The following is an 18,551-nucleotide window of genomic DNA, read 5'->3' as shown; positions in this document are numbered from 1 at the left end:
ACCTACATATCCGGAACCATGAGATGAGCAAATAAGGCCCTAATCCAATCAGTTACAGGAAACAGAGGGAGTAACCAAACCATAATCAATTGTGATAACTGGCCAAGGCAGTGACCTAATCAATTACATTCTGCTCTGGTGTGTTGAAGCATAGCATGTGCTGTAATAGATGGAAGGCAGCCAAGCAGACAGATGTGCAGAGGTTCTGTGCTGCCAGCACCAATCCGAAGAGACACTCACTGAGTTTGGGGGATGCTGACTTTTAGGACAGGGGAAGGATTGGTAAGGAGAGGATTGGAGAGGATTCATCCAGCTTTCTCAGACCTGGTTAGTTTTCCCAAAAGTCCCCTGCTTCCCTTGTTCAAGGAAACAACCTTTTGAGAACCAATTCAGCTTTCTTTTGCATCATCAGAAAGGAATATTCTGGGCAGTAAAAAGGGATGTCCTCATTGTATCTACCTCATGAGGTCATTGGGAAGATTCAGTGAGATAATGTTTGTAGAGGAATTGATCCAGGCCGTACATGGTAATTGTCTAATAAATGTAGGCATTTCAATCACTGTATTGTAACTCTGTTTCTGATGACAAGTTCCTATACGTGTGGTTGAGCTGAACTGGTTTCCTGGTGCCCAGGTGTCCTCATGACGATGGGCACCTGGACTTGCAAAACAGATTCCGTGGCCCGGGATGAGAATGAGCCAATCAATTGAAGTATTGCCTCAGAAAGGGTCTGCCAGCATTCACCTGTTCTAGGGCATCTCTAGTTCATTAACATCCTCTAAATGCCCCCACCAGCTCCTGATCTGAGCACCCAGCACATGTCTTGTACCATTTTTGTTCTATTTTCAATTCCATCACATGTGTATCTCCCTAATTCCAACTCCATCAGAGTGTAAACTTTTGGAGGGTGGGGGCTCTTATATCTCTTGCAGAAACTCAAATATCATATACACTGAGTGGCCAGATTATTATGACCGGCCAGATTATTATGACCACTCCATCAGTACTTCATTGACACTTCCAAAAATACTGAATATTGAAAACTTCCTAAGCAAATATTCTCAAGGGTTTATTATTATTATTATTATTATTATTATTTGCATAACTAATTCACTTCCTTGTACTGATGGGGTGGTCATAATAATTTGGCCGCTCAGTGTATATTTAATGAGTTGAATCAAAGACCAAGTAAATGATCTGGGGTTCTAACGAAAGCTATAAAACCTGTTCCCCAGGCTACTAGTGAGGCAGGTTGCTCCTGGAGAGGAGCCTGGCTCTGCAGGCTGAGAACTTCTCCCTTGGTGCCCCCAGCGCAGGGTGGCAACCGGGGAGCCTGCTAGGCTGAAGGAGGGCCACTCAGCTGCTCTGAAGGACAGGGCGAGACAGACAAACGGACGGAGCAGGCACCGCCTGCCACACTCACCCGGATCTCAGTCTGCACAGTGCATTTAACCAGTTTGAAGTTCTTCCCCGGGTTGAAGCTGTTGCTATAGAAGCAGACCTTGAGGATCCTCACGTCTTCCTTTTCCACATCTACTGGCATCACCACCATGGGCTCTGGGGGGCCTTCCGGCCGACATAGCGTGCCCACCTTTACTCGGCTCAAGGGCTGGGACACCCCAGACATCCTCTCAGACAGCAGCTAGGACCAGCACATCGCAATCCTGCGGAGACAGCAGAGAGACAGCCCTGAAGCGAGCCGTGTAGGTCCACATGCCTCACCCCCCAGGGACAGCACCCAAGGAGCTGAGACCCACGCAAACAACACCTTCTCCCAGTCCCAGAAACCTCCCTTAAAGGCACTGGGGGAAGCTGAAACACAAAGCATCCGTTTGCATAAACATCCGGGTACCATTTAAAACCCAGACCTGGAACTCCCAGGCCGTGTGCACTCTCTTCTAGAAGCCCCCTCTCCCCACTCCTTTTCTCTTCCCACACTGGATCCTAGACAAGGGGCCCACACGTTGCAAACGAAGCTGTGAGAGGAGGCGGCCACCGCATGGTTCCAAGGCACAGCTGAGCAGAAAAAGCAAAGAGGACAGTGGAAAATAGCAGGAGAGAGGCAGGGACACTGGGGGCGGGGGTGGGGGGGGGGCGCGGGGAGGATGGAAGGAAAAAATGAGAAGAAACAGAATTGGAGAATGGGTGGCCTGGAGGGCACTGGAACGGAGAAGGCAGGAAAGGACCCAGGTGGGTGGCCAGGCTGTCAGCTGATGGCTTTGTCTGCCTCCATCCGTAGCCACCACCAGCCCGAACTTTCTGGGCAGGAGGCTTCAGTCCCACAGGAACTCACATACAGCACATTGTTCACTGCGGGCAGGAGAGCTCAAGAGGAACAGCCCTCCAGCGGCCCAAACCGGGAGGGAGCTGGGCTGGGCCCTTAGAGGACCTACCCAGTTCTGATGACAGTGGGGTTGACACTTAAATAGACAATAAGAATCCTAGGGACCTTTAGTTCACCCTGAATCTCAGCAAAAGTGGTCCTTTGGAGCCAGCACACAACACTGTTGGGTTGAGCCCCCACTGGTCCGAAGCAGGAGTGCCGGAAGGAAACAATGGAAGTCCCAGCTGCAGATCGGTGGTATCAACCTCAGCTCTGCCTTAGGATCTCCCACAAAGGTTGTAAGAAAGCCTAAAGGCAGGCCCTATGCTCAGAGATGGCCACTGAGCTGGTGGGTGGGGAGGCCCGGAATTGGTATTTTTGAGTTTCCAAGGATTTTTCTAACATCCAGCCTGGGTTGGGAACCACTGTTCTAAATGAAGCTTTGGTCTCTTTCTGAACCCATACTTACAGAGAGATATCTCCCTTCTAACAAAAGACTGGGGGCGGGGGGGAGGGACACTTAGGGGGACATTCCTAGACCAAAAGAAGTTGGGAATTGGCAATGTTAAAATACAAATGCGTGTCCAGCCGGTGTGGCTCAGTGGTTGTGGCCCTATGAACCAGGAGGTCATGGTTCGATTCCCAGTCAGGGCACATGCCCTGGTTTGCAGGCTCGGTCCCCAGTGGAAGGTGTGCAGGAGGCAGCCAGTTAATGATTCTCTCTCATCATTGATGTTTCTATCTCTCTCTCCCTCTCCTTTCCTCTCTGAAATCACTAAAAACATTTTTTTAAAGAGATGAGTACATTTGAAAATGTTACTTGAAACCTATATGATCTTATTTTTAAAAAATACAAATGCAGAATCAGATATATTGGAAGCGGAAGTAAAATCTGTGTTCATCCATTCATACTGTACTGGGCACTAGCAAGGAAGATGCACACACACACACAGTCATTCGCTTCAGAGTCATTCTTCTGAAAAAAACCCACTGTGCCTTGGGAGACAGAAACAGATGCAGTGAGGACGAGGGAAGGAGCAGGGTGTATCCCTTCCGTGGGGGCAGGCAGACAATGGGCAGAGCGCCAGCTTGAGTCCACAGGGCAACCAGAATTTGAGACAAGACAGATGGAGAAAAGAATCTTCAGTCTGTTTTATTTTAGAGACTAATATGAATATACTAGGAGTATCCGTGCATTTTTCAACAAATATCTTCTAAGCAGACCCTGTGAGCCAGTACTCTGCTGGGTAAGGGGCCTGTGCCTAAGCTTCCCCGGACCCTCAGTAAGGACGCCAGAGAAAGTGCCTTGAGAGGAAACCCACTAGGAGTGGCGAGTGTGTGACAGGGAGGGGAAGACAGCCAAGGGAGGGTTATCAATTGAGCTACCATCACTTGGGCAACCGCAGAGTAATTCCACAGAGCTAGCTCCTCCTCCTGCCAGGAAGGGAGGGATCTGGGCATTTACACACCACTTTTTTTTTTTTTCCTATTTATTGGGGTGATATTGGTTAATAAGAGGAAATGGGTTTCAGGTGTGCAATTCTATAATACATCACCTGTATATTGTATTGTGTGTTCACCACCCCAAGTCAAGTCCTCTTCTATCATCACTAATCCCCCCTATACCCTCTTCAACCTCCCCCCACCTCCTTTCTCTCTTGTAATCACCATGCTGTTGTCTGTGTCTATGAGTTGTAAGGGGTTTGGGGGAGGGGGGTCTGTTGTTGTTTTTGCTTAATCCTTTCACCCTTCTCATCCAGCTCCCAACCCCCCTCCCCTGTGACAGCTGTCAATCCATTCTCTGTCTACGAGTCTGTTTCCATTTTGTTTGTTAGTGTATTTTGTTTATTAGATTCCACATATGAGTGAAATCATATGATATTTGTCTTTCTCTGACTGGCTTATTTGGCTTAGCATCATGCTCTCCAGGCCCATCCATGCTGCCACAAATGGTAAGATTCCCGTCTTTTTTACGGCCGAGTAGTATTCTATGGTGTAAATGTACCACAGCTTTTGTATCCACTCATCTACTGATGGGCACTCGGGATGCTTCCAAATCTTGACTATTGTCAATGATGCTGCAATGAACATAGGGGTGCCAGAATGGCTGTCATCAACAAATCAACAAACAACAACTGTTGGTGAGGATGTGGCGAAAAGGGCACCCTCATGTACTGCTGGTGGGAATGCAAATTGGTGCGGCCACTGTGGAAAGCAGTATGGAGTTACCTCAAAAAATTAAAAATGGAACTGCTTTATGACCCAGTGATTCCACTTCTGGGAAGTTATCCAAAGAAACTGAAAACACTCATTTGAAAGGATATGCACACACCACTCCTTACAGTCATCATTCCCAGTATTTCAGCCAGTTCTGCACAAGATCAGTGGACTCCGGAGACAAAGGAAGTCCTCAGGCACAAAGATGCAGACACTGGCACAGAGAAGTAAGCAGGAGAATGCAGCAATGACAAGGCCCAAGGTGCTATCAGAAGGAATAATGACAGATCTGCTAGAGGATGTGAAACTGACAAAAATGTGTTGCCCCCAAAGAGCATACACTCCAGACATAGAGGTAAACAGGCACAATATACACACAGGTAAGTAAATAACCCACAGAGATTCGGATCTGCTGTGTCTACTGAGCCAGGGGCCTCAAGACCCCTGGCTTCTGTTTGCTTAAATTAATTTCAAGTAGGGGCTTCATGAAGCAGTTTTGTGACGCAGGTATCTGGGGCAGGAAGAAAATGGAATGGCGTATGGTCTCTGTCCCCAGGGACTAGATGCTACTCATGGCAGCCAGAGGGCCTGCGTCCCAAAGGTCTCGTGGAAACCAGGGGCATAATCGGAGCTGTCACGTTGGCTGGTGGGACATGGACTTCGAGCTGGAGAGAACAGTATATTAGTATCCATGCCTGCAGGTTATACCACGCGGCTTCTGGGCATCCGCCCTGAAGAGGATGGAGGAAGTGCCTTTCAGGACACGTCCCCCTGGCCCAGGCAGCCTTTTCAACCAACTGGTGCCAGTGCCAGTGAGCCGATGAGAGACCCTCGGGGGTTCCCTGAAACACCAGAGAAGAGTACTACCGAGAACAGTTGAGTGGAAATAAGACGTCAGTGAAATTAATGAGATCTGGCCAGTGCGATCTAAGAAACTCCATTTGCACACATTATGTGCATTGTTTTCTGAAGAGAAGAGTGAAGGAGATGAGCCCTCTGAGAGGCAGAGCACAGGAGCGGGGACAGAGCAGGGGAGTAGAAACCGGGGCCTGGGACAGAGGCCAGGGCGAAGTCTTGGGTGGAGAGGGGGTAGACAGGGATGAGACCCCCCACCGCCCCCCAGGGCTTTTAACCCTGTGCAGCTACAGCCAACGGTACAATGAAATGTGGCCCTTATAAACTTGAGGAACCAAGTCGATGTAAACATGTAACAAGGATGTGGAGCAACAGGAACTCTCATTCATTGCTGCTGCAAACTCTGGAAGATAATTGTGCGGTTTCTTACAAAACTAAGTATACTCTTACCATCCCCTCCAGCGATCATGCTCCTTGGTGTTTGCCCAAAGGAGCTGAAAACTTATGTCCACACAAAATCCGCACATGGATGTTTCTGGCAGCTTTATTCATAGTAATTGCCAAAACCTAGAAGCAACCAAGATGTCCTTCCGCAGGTGAAGGGATTGATAAGCTGTGGTACAACCAGACAAGGGAATATAATTCAGTGCTTAAAAATATGCTCTATTAAGCCATAAGAAAGGCATGAAGAACAGTAAATGTATATTACTAAGTAAAAGAAGCCAACCTGAAAAGGCAACATACTGTATGATGCTAACTATATAACATTCTGGAAAAGGCAAATCTACGGAGACAATAAAAACATCAGTGGTTGCCAGGGTTTGGGGGAAGGAGGGATGAATAGGGAAAGCACAGAATTTTCTAGGCAATGAAAACACTCTGTATGATACTAGAATGATGGATACGTGGCTGGCTATGCTGTGTCAATATAAGTAGGTTCATGTTGTAACAAATGCACCACTCTGGTGGAGGACGTTGAAAGTTGGGGAGGCTGTGCGGGTATGGGCGCAAGGGCTATGGAGGAAATCTCTCTACCTTCCTTTCAATTTTGCTGTGACCCTAAAACTATTCTTTCAAAAAGTTTATTAAGAAAAAATTAAAGCTGAGAAACCATAGCCTGATAGTTGACCCCCTGCCTAGCCTGATTGGGCAATGTCTAGCCCATGCAGGAGTCAACCCCCACCCCAGCCCTGACCAAACAGAAATGCCCATATTGCATATCTTTTTTAAAAAATATGTATGTGTGTTTTATCTATTTGAGAGATGGGGGTGAGGGGTGGGGTGGGGGAGGGAATTAAGCTTGCAACCCAAGCATATGCCCTGACCAGGAATCAATCTGATAACCTCTTCATTCATGGGTTGATGCTCAACAACTGAGCCACACTGGCTGGGTGCTCATATTGTGTATCTGGCCGAGCGCAGCCTGCTGTGTTGGCCATCACCACCATGCCTGCAGGACACTGGTCTCTCATCCGCATCAGCTTCCCCTGACCCTTGGTTCAGGAGCCATCATTCAGAGTGGTCAACATGGCTCCAGTTTAAATATTTTAGACAAGTCATTTCAGTCACCCAGGATCTACCTATACCTTCAGCCCAATGTGGGCTCCAGTCTGCCTTTAGTCCTGTGCAGTAGTAACCTATTTATTTCCAAAATAATTACAATTTTAAAACTTTAAAAGAAACGTAAGTGCTTTGCACAATAATCCTAGGAGATGGGCAGAGAGGATCATGCCCTCTTACAGATGAAAAAACATACTCAAGAAAGTTTAACCCATCTGGCCCAGGATTCATACTTCTTGAATAGCAAACTTGGATCCCAAAGCAGATTAAAATCCAAATTCGAAGTTTTCCCCTCTTTCCTATCTGTCTTTGAAGAAAGTAGTATCTCTTGATACTACTGAGGCTGGCACAAACTTTAGCAAGAAGAAATTGATCATCCTGGCACTAAACATCCCAGTCCATGATGAATCCCTTCTTTGCTTAGAGAGCATTACCCCTTCTCATCCCAAGTTAGGCCTTAGTTGTGTGATCACAAAATCCTCTGACTCTCAACTTGTGACCCAAAAGCCCTGCCCCTCTCCCCAGCCTGGCAACCCCTGCTCCCTGCATCCTGGCCGGCCCCAGGCCCTGTGAGCACTGTGGGAGAGAATGGCCCGCCACACTAGTGAAAGAAAACCCTGGCTCTGAGCCATCGTGGGCTCCAGCTCGCCTGCCAACCACCAGATCTGCCTAAGTCAAAGTCAAAGAATAACAAACACAAGGAAATGGGCTCAAATTAAAACAGGAAAAGTTTTGATTGGCTATAAGAACGCCTTGGCCCAAACCTGCAAAGGGTACTAAGAAAGGTTGTAAAATCTCTAAAGTCCTCAGGAAGAAAATTAATGACACTCTTCCTGAATGGCAAGACATTCACCTGTCTGAGCGAGGGGGGACTAGAGCAGAATTTAATTCCCTTCAGACTCTCTGGTTTGTATCCAGGACTGTGTTCCCGGCATGGGAAGATGTCAAGGTTACAGGGGTCAGTATCCCAAAGAAGTACAACCTTGCACTTGAAGACATGGATGGGTCATGTTACTCCTTACTGAACACATTCGGTGTGCCAGGGGTGTATGCAAGTCATCTCCAGTCTCTAGAAAAGTTCCGTAGGATTAGTAATGTTAGCCTCAGACCTTAGGAGAGACAACTGAGGCCTCACAAGGTGACTGTCCAGGTCGCACCACCAGTAAGTGGCAGAGACTGAAGGCCACCAAGTGGCCAAACTCTGAAGACCTTCATGAGTAATGTCCCAGACTGGTGTGGCGCTGTAGCCCTGAGGACACGAGGTTTAAACCCAGGTGTGAGGAGTCAGATGGCATCATGCCACCTTTCTAACTCACTGTCCCCTTTTCATGCCCCCTTAAATCTGGACAATGCATTTTACCCTCGGGACTCTCAGCATCTGCTCTCACATCTGGTTTCCCAAGAGGCCAAGCTTCAATGTCAATTGCCAAAGACTAGAGGGCTGGTGTCATGGCTCTCCTGCCACCATGCTTTGGAGTTCGTACCCAGCTCTGCCACTGATTGGTTCTGATGGGTCAGAGTTCCCGAACAGCAGTAGTAGGTAGATGATATTTGCCTTTAATGATATTTTCCATGTCCACGGAAAAATGGAAAAAATAAGGACACTGTAGAAAATTCATCATAAAGTTCAATGTATTTCATTTGAAGAGAAGTCTTTTATTCTAGTACTAGAGGCCCAGTGCATGAAATTCGTGCACAGGTAGGGTCCCTAGGCCTGGCCAGCAATCAGGGCTGATCAGGGCCTTCCTTCATCCAGCGCTGCCCCCTGGTGGTCAGCGCACATCATAGCAAGTGCTCGAATTCCCCAGTCTCTGGTCAAACTCCCAAAGAGACACTTTGCATATTAGCCTTTTATATAGAGAGATGTCTTTCCACCTTGTTTGGGGTTTCCAATGCTCATTCAATTATGAAATGATGATAGTCTTTGGAAATTGACAGTGAAGCTTGGCCTTCTGGGTAACCAGACATGAGAAGAGATACTGGGAGCTTGAGGCTAAAATGCATTGTCTCCAGGACTGAAAGTTCTCCCCCTTATCAGTTAGTCATGTGACCTGGACAAGGTCACCTTGCAAGGCCTCAGTTTCTTCTCTTGAGGAATGAGGCTACTAATGCCCATCCTACAGAATTCCTGGAGAATCAGAGATTACCGATGTCAACTCCCTGGCACATGTATTTTTTAAATGCCTGTAACTTGGCAAAAAAAAATAAAAATAAATAACCAGAAACCCAAAACTAGTCCCCACTTGTAAAAAAATTGAGCTGGCCTGGTAAGTGCAGGACAGGTGGCTGTGGCAGCCCCTTCTGTCCCCAGTGCTCTGAGGCTGCTTTCCATCTGCACCCGCTTCCTCCATCCACCTGCCCACCTGAAAAGATCACCCCTACCTCCTACTCTTTGCCCACACACAGTGCCACCATCTGTCCCGAGAACACCACAGAAGTATAGAAGGAAGCCTCACAGCAACTTCAAAACATCAGCCCTTTGGGTCTCACAGAAGCCAGAATGTCACAAGACACACTTTATTTCCACTCCGTCTCTGAGTCACTTCCTCTTGCCGTTTTCACATCAACAAAATGGGGAACACATACAGGCCTTTCCTCTGCAAAGGCCTGCTGAGAGCAGCCACTTAACTACTTGGCAGGGACCTTGCAGCTGGGCAAGCTGGGCCCGCCTAGCTCCTTGCAGCGCCCCCCTCCCCAGCTCAAGCCTTTTCAGCCCCCAGTTCCCAGGGGTCAGTATCCTGCCTGTTCCAGGGCTGGCCAGTCATCATTTGGCTAATCCCTTCTCCTCCCCTCCAAGCATCCCTCCCCATTACCTTGCAAAGGAAGGAACCACAAAGGTTGTGATTATTGTCAGCTATAATTCAATGTCATTCAAAAACATTTATTGAGACTCGCACACTCCCAGCCCGCCACCTCCGCACACATTACCCACTCAGGATCATTCTCTTGCCAGTACCTGCCGACCCGGAAGCCAGCTGACCTGGGGCTGGCTTTCAGGGGTCAGAAGGGGGGATACCAGGATGCATTACTTGTTTTTCCTTGTTAATAGCACCTCTGTTCTCCTCACTAGTTCAAGGACTGTGATCCCTGCTGCTGAGTAGAGTTTTCTTACTTCCTATGTGACCTGTAGCCTCCACTGCTTCTCCAACCCTTCAAAAAACCACTCACCTTACTCCTCATTTGCCAGTTGATGAGTGATTTTGGCTGGCCTGTTTTTCTCCCTCCTTTCTTCTTTCTCCCTTCCTCAGTCATTCCCCCCTCTTCTCTCCCTCCTCCTTCCCTCCTTCTCTCCTGCCTTCTTTCTGTTCTTCTCCCCTTCCCCTCTTTCCACCTTCCTCCTTTCCTCCATACCACCCCTGCCCCTGCCTTCTATGGCCAAAGTGGGGGGTGGGAGGGAAGGCATGCCAGCCTCTGAACATACAAAGATAAACAGAAGAGGGTCCCTGTCTACCAGAGACTCATAGTCCAGTGAAGAGGGAAAAGATGAAAATAAAACAGCCAGAGCAGGATATGGGCTGGTAGGGGTCTAAGCTTGGTGCCAGAAGAGAGCTTGCAGGGGCCCCAGGAACTCAGGAAAACTTGACACAGCAAGGTGCGGAAACTAAATGACCTGATGTAGGACTGCCCAGGAGGGTGATAAGGGGCTGTTGGGAAATGAGATGAGAGGATGGCAACATGCTAAAGAATTTAAACTTTACCTTGTGGAGAAGCAGATTTTCATTTAAAAAATATAATTCTGGCCATAGGCGAAAGCACGGGCATGAGCTAGGAGGCAGCAGGAGCAATTTGAGTGAGGCCATGGTATGTTTCACAACTGACAACCCAGGGGAATTATGACTTGAGTTGTAGCTTTTGCCAATTTCTCTGGTGTAAATGCTTCCATTATTGCTAATTTCGAGTTGAACTCATTGAAAGAGACTTGGGGAGAAATGGGTGCTGCCAGTATGTGAGAGCTGTGCACACCACTGCCTGAACAGTGAGAGACCTCGGAGGCCAGATTTCCAAATCACTTGCCTCAGGCCTGCCTCTGGCCCTGACGTCACCTGGTCCCTGCAGTGGCATCACCCCCACACTTCAAAACAGCATAATACAAGGTACACGGAAGCACGAAATTTAAGCTGTGTTCCTCCCTCCAAGGATCTTCTGTTACTACCCAATCTCCTAAAAGTGGTCATTTTTAAAAACACACTCCTTGTCATCTTTAGCCCCAAACTAAATTCTTCTCCAGCCTCTCCCCTTCAAGTCATGGTCTCAACTGTTTCCTTCTCTCCCAGCCTTCAATTCCAGTGAGTCTCATGCCCTCCCTGCGTGCATTCCAGTGGTGGCTGTTGAGCAGGGAAATTTGATATCATGATGAGTCAACACTTCAGTTGGGTATTGACGGAGTTCTTCCCCATCTTCCCATGAGGTCAATGAGGAGGCCAGCTGACAAAGAGGTGTATTCCTAACTGGTCAAATGATCCCTCTCCACCACTGCTAGTCAAGTGCCCGTAGTAAGCTGAGGACCGACTGATGTTTTAATTGGCCTTGTTCACACCATTCAATTTGGCGTTAAGGAGTTTGTGGTTACAGGACATGAAGCACCAAGTTGAGCACAGGATTAGAAGAGATGATGACTCTCAGGCAGACCACAAAGAATTCCCTAGAGGAGAGAAACCAAGATGGTGGCATAAGTAAACACCTGAAATTGCTGCCTCAAACAACCACTTCAAAAATACAACTAAAAGACAAAACAGACAGCATCCAGAACCACAGGAAAACTGGCGAGTGGAAATTCTACAACTAGAAGGAAAGAGAAAAGCACACTGAGACTCAGAGGAGGTGCAGAAGTAAAGTGCAGAGGTACGGAGGCGCTCGGAAAGGGCTGGCAACAGAGGACGTGGTTGTATTTTTCAATCGGGAGGGAGACACAAGCTCCCGGCAGCCCTGACTCCAGTTCTGGGTGAGTCTCTGGAGACCCAGACTCATACAGGGAGAAACTGGACTGTCTGGCAGCAGGCAGAACTCGAGGGCGGCTTTCTCTCAGAGGGGCTTGCAGTGATTCCGCGGGCCACTGAGACCCAGGACCTCTTAGGGCAGGGCTGGGGATCAGCCATAGCTGTTTGCTATGCCCTGTTGATTCCCTGAGACCCCGCCCCACCCAAGCTGTGCACAGAAGCTTTTGCATATGAATGACCTGGCCCTTTGCAATCTGAAAATTACCCAACAAACTGCAGCTGGGTCAGAGAGACCCAGAACTTCCAAAAGAAGGCCCAAGGCCCCACAGAAGACTGCATTGCTTCACAGCTGGGCCTCATCTGGGCACCTCCAAATCCCAAACAAAGAAGAGGAATCTGCAGATCTCTCCGTAGCTCCTGCTAGGTAGCCTCAGGAAGAGGCTAAATTAGCACCTCCTTATATCCAAGAGCCAGTGTACCCAGTGGTCAGAGTGGGACCATCCAGATTACAACTCCTCAGATCCATAAGGGACACACTCCGGGGGCAGACTCAGTGAGCACCAAAGCCCCACTGAAGCAAGTCTTGCCCCATAAGGGTGTCTCCAGCACAGAAGTTCTCCCACCATAGACACAGCTGAATCTCACAGCCAATTGGCCTGGAGGTCAATTCCTCCCAGTGATACCAACTACAATCAAGGCTTAACTACAACAAGAGTGTTCACACAGCCCACAAACGGGTGCACCAAGAGTGTCCACCTCAGGTAATTGCGGAGGCTGAGCCACTGGGACCTATAGGACACCTAGCATAGAAAACCACTCTATCAACACAGGAAAGCAGCCAAAATGCGGAGACAAAGAAATAGGTCACAAATGACAGAAATAGAGGAAAGCAAACTACTGGATATAGAGTTCAAAACCACGGTTTTAAGGTTTTTCAAGAATTTTTTAGAAACCACTGATAAATTTAGTAAGACCGTCAATAAGTCTAGTGAGCTGCTGATAAATTTAGTAAGACCCTCAGTAAGTCTAGTGAGACCCTCAAGGATATGAAAAAGGACCAACTAGAAATTAAGCATACACTGACTGAAATAAAGAATATTATACAGAGATCCAACAGCAGACTAGAGGATCGCAAGAATCAAGTCAAAGATTTGAAGTACGAAGAAGTAAAAAACACCCAACCAGAAAAGCAAAAAGAAAAAAGAATCCAAAAATATGAAGATAGTGTAAGGAGCCTCTGGGACAACTTCAAGCATACCAACATCCGAATTATGGGGGTGCCAGAAGAAGGGAGAGAACAAGATATTGAAAACCTATTTGGAGAAATAATGACAGAAAACTTCCCCTACCTGGTGAAAGAAATAGACTTACAAGTCCAGGAAGCGAAGAGAACCCCAAACAAAAAAAATCCAAAGAGGACCACACCAAGACACATCATAATTAAAATGCCAAGAACAAAAACAAAGAGAGAATCTTAAAAGCAGCAAGAGAAAAAAAGTCAGTTACCTACAAGGGAGTACCCATACAACTGTCAGCTGATTTCTCAACAGAAACTATGCAGGCCAGAAGGGAGTGGCAAGAAATATTCAAAGTGATGAATAGCAAGAACCTACAAACAAGATTACTCTACCCAGCAAAGCTGTCATTCAGAATTGAAGGTCAGATAAAGAGCTTCACAGATAAGAAAAAGCTAAAGGAGTTCATCACCACCAAACCAGTATTATATGAAATGCTGAAAGGTATTCTTTAAGAAGAGGAAGAAGAAGAGAAAGGTAAAGATAAACATTATGAACAACAAATACATATCTATCAACAAGTGAATCTAAAAATCAAGTGAATAAAAAATATGATGAACAGAATAAACTGGTGAATATAATAGAATCAGGGGCATAGAAAGGGAGTGGACTGACAATTCTCAGGGGGAAAGGGGTGTGGGCGTATGGGAAGAGACTGGACAAAAATCATACACCTATGAAAGAGGACAGTGGGGGTGGGGGGAAAGGGCAGAGGGTGGGGTGGGAACTGGGTGGAGAGGAGCTATGGGAGGAAAAAAAGAGGAACAACTGTAATAATCTGAATAATAAAGATTTTTAAAAAAAAAAGAATTCCCTAAATCTACACAGGCTGGCAAGACAGGCCAAGTGTTACAAAATGCAATTTGCAAAGTGGGATAAATGTAAAGTTCTTCATGTAGATTTTAAAAGAAAATCTTCCCCAGTCTGGGACAAGGAAGATGTGGTTTAGCAACGACATGAATTTTAAAAATGGGGCTTAAGCTAACTGTGAACTCACGGTTAGTCACTGTGATGTGGCTGCCAAAGAAGCCCATGCAGTGTTGGGGTTACCAGCATGTCTTCAAAATAAGGGCGGTGATTTCCCCCAAGGCTCTACATGGACATGACCACAGCTGCGCACTGCCCGTCCGGGGCCCCGCAGTTGGAGAGACTGTGTTCTAGGGTGAGGACATTCAGAGCCCTCTGTGGCTGGAGACTTTGTCACATGATGCAGATCCTAAAGTGATGACGGGATTGCTGGTTTTAAACAGCGGTAGGGCTTCCATGCAAAAGATAGACCCAACTTCTTCATCCACGTCAAAGTTTAAAAAAAAAAAAAAAAGGAAGTACAACAGATAGGGGGGAAGAGGGTCTCTGTGCTTGCAGACCACACACTGTCACTTTCCAGAGTGCTGGCCCCCTGGCAATCTTGCTGATGTCTTCCAAGGCAGAAGCCACTGCCATTGGGAGGATGAGGAAAAGTGACCGAGCAGCTTGCCTAGGGTCACCTTGGTAAAGTGGTGGAGGCAGGACCAGGACTCAGATTTCCCATCAGAGCTAAAGAGACACAGCCTACAGCCCAGGTCCCCTCAGGAAGCCCGCTGCTCTGGGCGCCGTGTCCACACATCAAGGCTGTTCCTGTGCCAGACGGGATGGCTCAGAACCCTGCTTTCCTGATGTGGCCCCAGGAATTCTGCTCAAACAGAAACGAACACATAAGCGCATCAGTTTCTAGCCATGCAGCACTAAAAGGAATACCAGCTTTTTGATATAGTCATACGTAGAACCATGATGGCGACATAGAATTTTTTAAGTTGTATTTTATGATACATTTAATAAACAGAAAAAGTGACAATAAAAATTACGCGCAAGTAGTGTGTTTGTTTGTTTTTTCAACCAAAAAGTACAAACCCACGTCTAACGGTGCAGGTGCTGTCCCCTCATCGGTTCCCACCCGGAAAACAACTAAACCGTCCTCTGAGCAAGCTTCTCCACCTGCCAAGCCCCAATCTGCTCCTCTCTGCAAATCCGGGAAACACTACAAATCTGCTTTGTGTAAACAGATATCAAAACCATTAAACACGATGATGTCCCCCATCTGTACACTGCGGCACTCAGCTTTCATTTTAATGCGAATTGGATAAAACAGCAATTTAGATGCCCCATCAAACAAACAGGATGCCACCTGTGTGTGAAAAGGCTTGGAAAAATTAAAAATAGATGAAAAACTCCTCGGCAGTTAAAAATGCTAAGGAAAACAACTTTGAGGCACCAGTACAAAACTACTAAACAAGCCAAGTTACTGAGAAAAACAAGAAGATCTTATGTTTATGGGCTTGAAGTGGTACAATGGCCAGTGGACTCAGAACTGGCTTTCTGAAGAGCAAGCTAGTTAAGTATATAACAACTCACATATGTTGATCTGGTCACCCAACTTTGGGAAAGGCCCCCCACGTATGTAAAGGGGTGGGCATGGATCATTTGCACAGAGATGTTCCTAGCTGTACTACTTCTGTTATTGTTGTTCATCCTCACCTGAGGATATTTTTTCCATTGATTTTTTTTTTTTTTAGAGAGAGTGGAAAGAAGAGTGGGAAGGGAGGAGATAGAGAGAGACAGAGAGAGGGAGAAATATCGATGTGAGAGAGACACATCAATTGGTTGCCTCCCAAACATGCTCCTGCTGGGGCCAAGGACTGAACCTGTATCCCAGGTATGTGCCCTTGACCAAGAATTGAACCCCAGACCCTTCAGTGTGCAGGCCAACGCTTTAACCACTTAGCAACACTGGCTAGGGCATAGCTGTACTATTTATGATAAATAGTGAGGTAGTGAAATCAGAACAAAATGCTCAGGAGCCATTCTCACAATCTACACTAATAAAAGAGAAAAATGGTAATTGGCGTACGGCGATACCGTTTTCATTGGCTAATCAGGGCTATATGCAAATTAACTGCCTACTAAGATTGGCAGTTAACTGCCAACTAAGATTGGCAGTTAACTGCCAACAAGATGGCGGCTAATTTGCATATGTAGGCACAATGCAGGGAGGCAAAAGGGAAAGCAGGAAGAAGCCCCCTGCCACTGACAGTGACCTGAAACCCAGGGGGGAGCTAAGAGCTGGGGGGCAGGGCAAAGGCGGCCCTGGGGCCGCCTTTGCCCTGCCCCCCAGCCATGATCGGAGAATCAGGCGCCTTTGCCGCCCTGGCCAGTGATAGCAGGAAGTGGAGCCAGCGATGGGAGCTGGGCACGATCGAAGCTGGCAGTCCCGGGAGCTAGGGGTCCCTTGCCTGGGCCTAAAGTGAAGCCCACGATCGCGGTGCCCCCCGCTGCCACTGAAGGTCCCCGCTGCCCGGGCCGGACGCCTAGGCCAGAGGCGTTAGGCCTGGGCAGGGGCGGAGCCTGCAACCGCGGGGAGCTGGGAGTCCCCTGCCCAGGCCTGACACCTCTGCCGGAGGCCTCAGGCCTGGTCAAGGGGCCGATCCAGTGATTGGTGATCGGAGGGTGATGAGGGTCAACTCCTCTGGCCGAGGCATCAGGCCTGGGTGGGGGGTGGAGCCGGGGATTGGGGGGATATGATGGTCCCCTTGCCCAGGCCTCAAGCCTGGGTCAGAGGCCTCAGGCCTGGGCGGGGGCCAGAGCCAGTGATCGGGGGGAGATGGGGGTCCCCTGTCCAAGCCTGACACCTCTGGCAGAGGCGTCAGGCCTGGGCAAGGGACCGATCAGGCGATCAGAGGGTGATGGGGGTCAACGCCTGAGGGGTCCCAGTATGTGAGAGGGGGCAGGCTGGGCTGAGGGACACTCTCCCCCCACACACACACCCAGTGCACGAATTTCGTGCACCGGGCCCCTAGTCTTAATAATAAAAGGCTAATAGGCAAATGACCGTTAAGCTCGATCAGCAGGAGGCTTCATCCCCTGCTAGGGGGCCTGACTGGGGACCTGAGGCTGCATCCCCTGCCCAGCAGGGCTTGACAGGGGTGGGGCCAGCTAGGTCTGGGTCTCGCCCAATGGGGGTAGGACCAACCGGGTCTGGGTCTCCTGCGATTTCAAGGCACACGTGGGTGGGCGGGGACTTGACTCTGGGTCCCACAGCATGCCCAGGACTCTGACAGGAGGGAGATTTTCATATACATTTTACTAATTTTCTTTCATCTCTGACACTTCTATTATAAAGAAAGGGAAAATAGCAATATTAAAATATTTCCTCTAATTAATTCCCTTTTTATGTGCACGAATTTTGTGTACTGGGCCACTAGTATCAGTAATAATAAACTCTATGATAACAATATGAGCTGTGGTAACACATAAAAATATTTATATAAAAAATGCTCAATGACAGGATAGGGAGTTAACATATTGATTATAACTACAGATACATAAAAGTACATCTATATTTAAAATTACATACAGTTAAAAATCTTAAGTTCTTTTACTGTTCTATTGACTAAATATATATTTAAAAAAAAAAAATAAGTGCTTCCACAAGGATAGAAGTGAGCCCTCTTTCTGTCATCTGCCTCTAGCCCTTCCGCAGACACAGTCTTACTTTCTGAATTCTCCATGTAGCCCAGAGACTAGCCAGTCCTCTTACCCCAAAGCTAGACTAGAGAGAAGATATGATCCTAAAATCTAGATTTCTGAATCCTCCCCAAAATCAGGATTAGAGTGAATAGGATAGAATGATATTGAAAGAAAGTCTGCCAAGAGAACCCTGGAACTACAGAAAGTTACCCTCCACTCTAGGCCATCTTCCAAGAGAACAGAGTGACTGGCAACACCTCTGGTGGGGGGAGAAGCGGGGCTTTGCCCCACTGTCACTTGATTCCCCTCATCTCTGAACACCTGTCCTCCTCCTGCCTCCCTCCCCTCCTGTGTGCCTGTCAAAGGGCTCACAGCAGCTAACACATAGCACTTTCCTAGACCAACCCTGGGCCAGCCCTTCACGTGCACAATGAGCCCATTCGATCCCAATAACAAATCTACAGGTAGGAACTGTTATCACCCTGAGGCAACCGAGGCTGAGCAAAGAGACTTCCCATAGATCACACAGCACGTAAAGAGCAGACCCGTGATTCCAGCAAAGTCTGAGGGGGCTCCTGGTGTGGTCTTGACCTCTATACACTGTTATAATCTAGAGCCCGGGACTACCCGTGCAAAGAGGCCTTGGCCCATAGACACCCCAGGGTAATGTCCCCTGGGCTCCGGATTCTCGTGGAGAGAAGAGAAGCGTGGACTGTTGGACCTGAAGCATCGCCCCAAACAGCACTCGGTCCCATGGCCTCTTCACCCTGGCCGCCGCCGTGTGTCCATATAGATATTGACAGAGATCCTCTCCTCGACCAAACTGCAATCAGACTTCTCTGAATCCTCTGCTCGACTAGA

The 18,551-nt window shown here is 47.9% G+C and overlaps 1 protein-coding gene across 3 annotated transcripts in view; it reads right to left on the bottom strand.

Moving 5' to 3' along the window:
* The window catches only part of PTK2B (protein tyrosine kinase 2 beta), a 123,463-nt gene that overhangs the window by 48,100 nt on the left and 56,812 nt on the right, over positions 1 to 18,551 (bottom strand). For all 3 annotated transcript variants that reach the window (XM_081091626.1, XM_081091625.1, XM_081091627.1), the window contains one exon: positions 1,424 to 1,664. In XM_081091626.1, the coding sequence (XP_080947752.1) occupies positions 1,424 to 1,627 (204 nt within the window). In that variant the 5' untranslated portion in view covers positions 1,628 to 1,664. The remainder of the gene's footprint in view (positions 1 to 1,423; positions 1,665 to 18,551) is intronic.

This window comes from Myotis nattereri, assembly GCF_964212035.1.
Source record: "Myotis nattereri genome assembly, chromosome: 5".
Lineage (NCBI taxonomy): Eukaryota > Metazoa > Chordata > Mammalia > Chiroptera > Vespertilionidae > Myotis > Myotis nattereri.
This window is presented reverse-complemented; position numbering and strand designations above follow the sequence as displayed.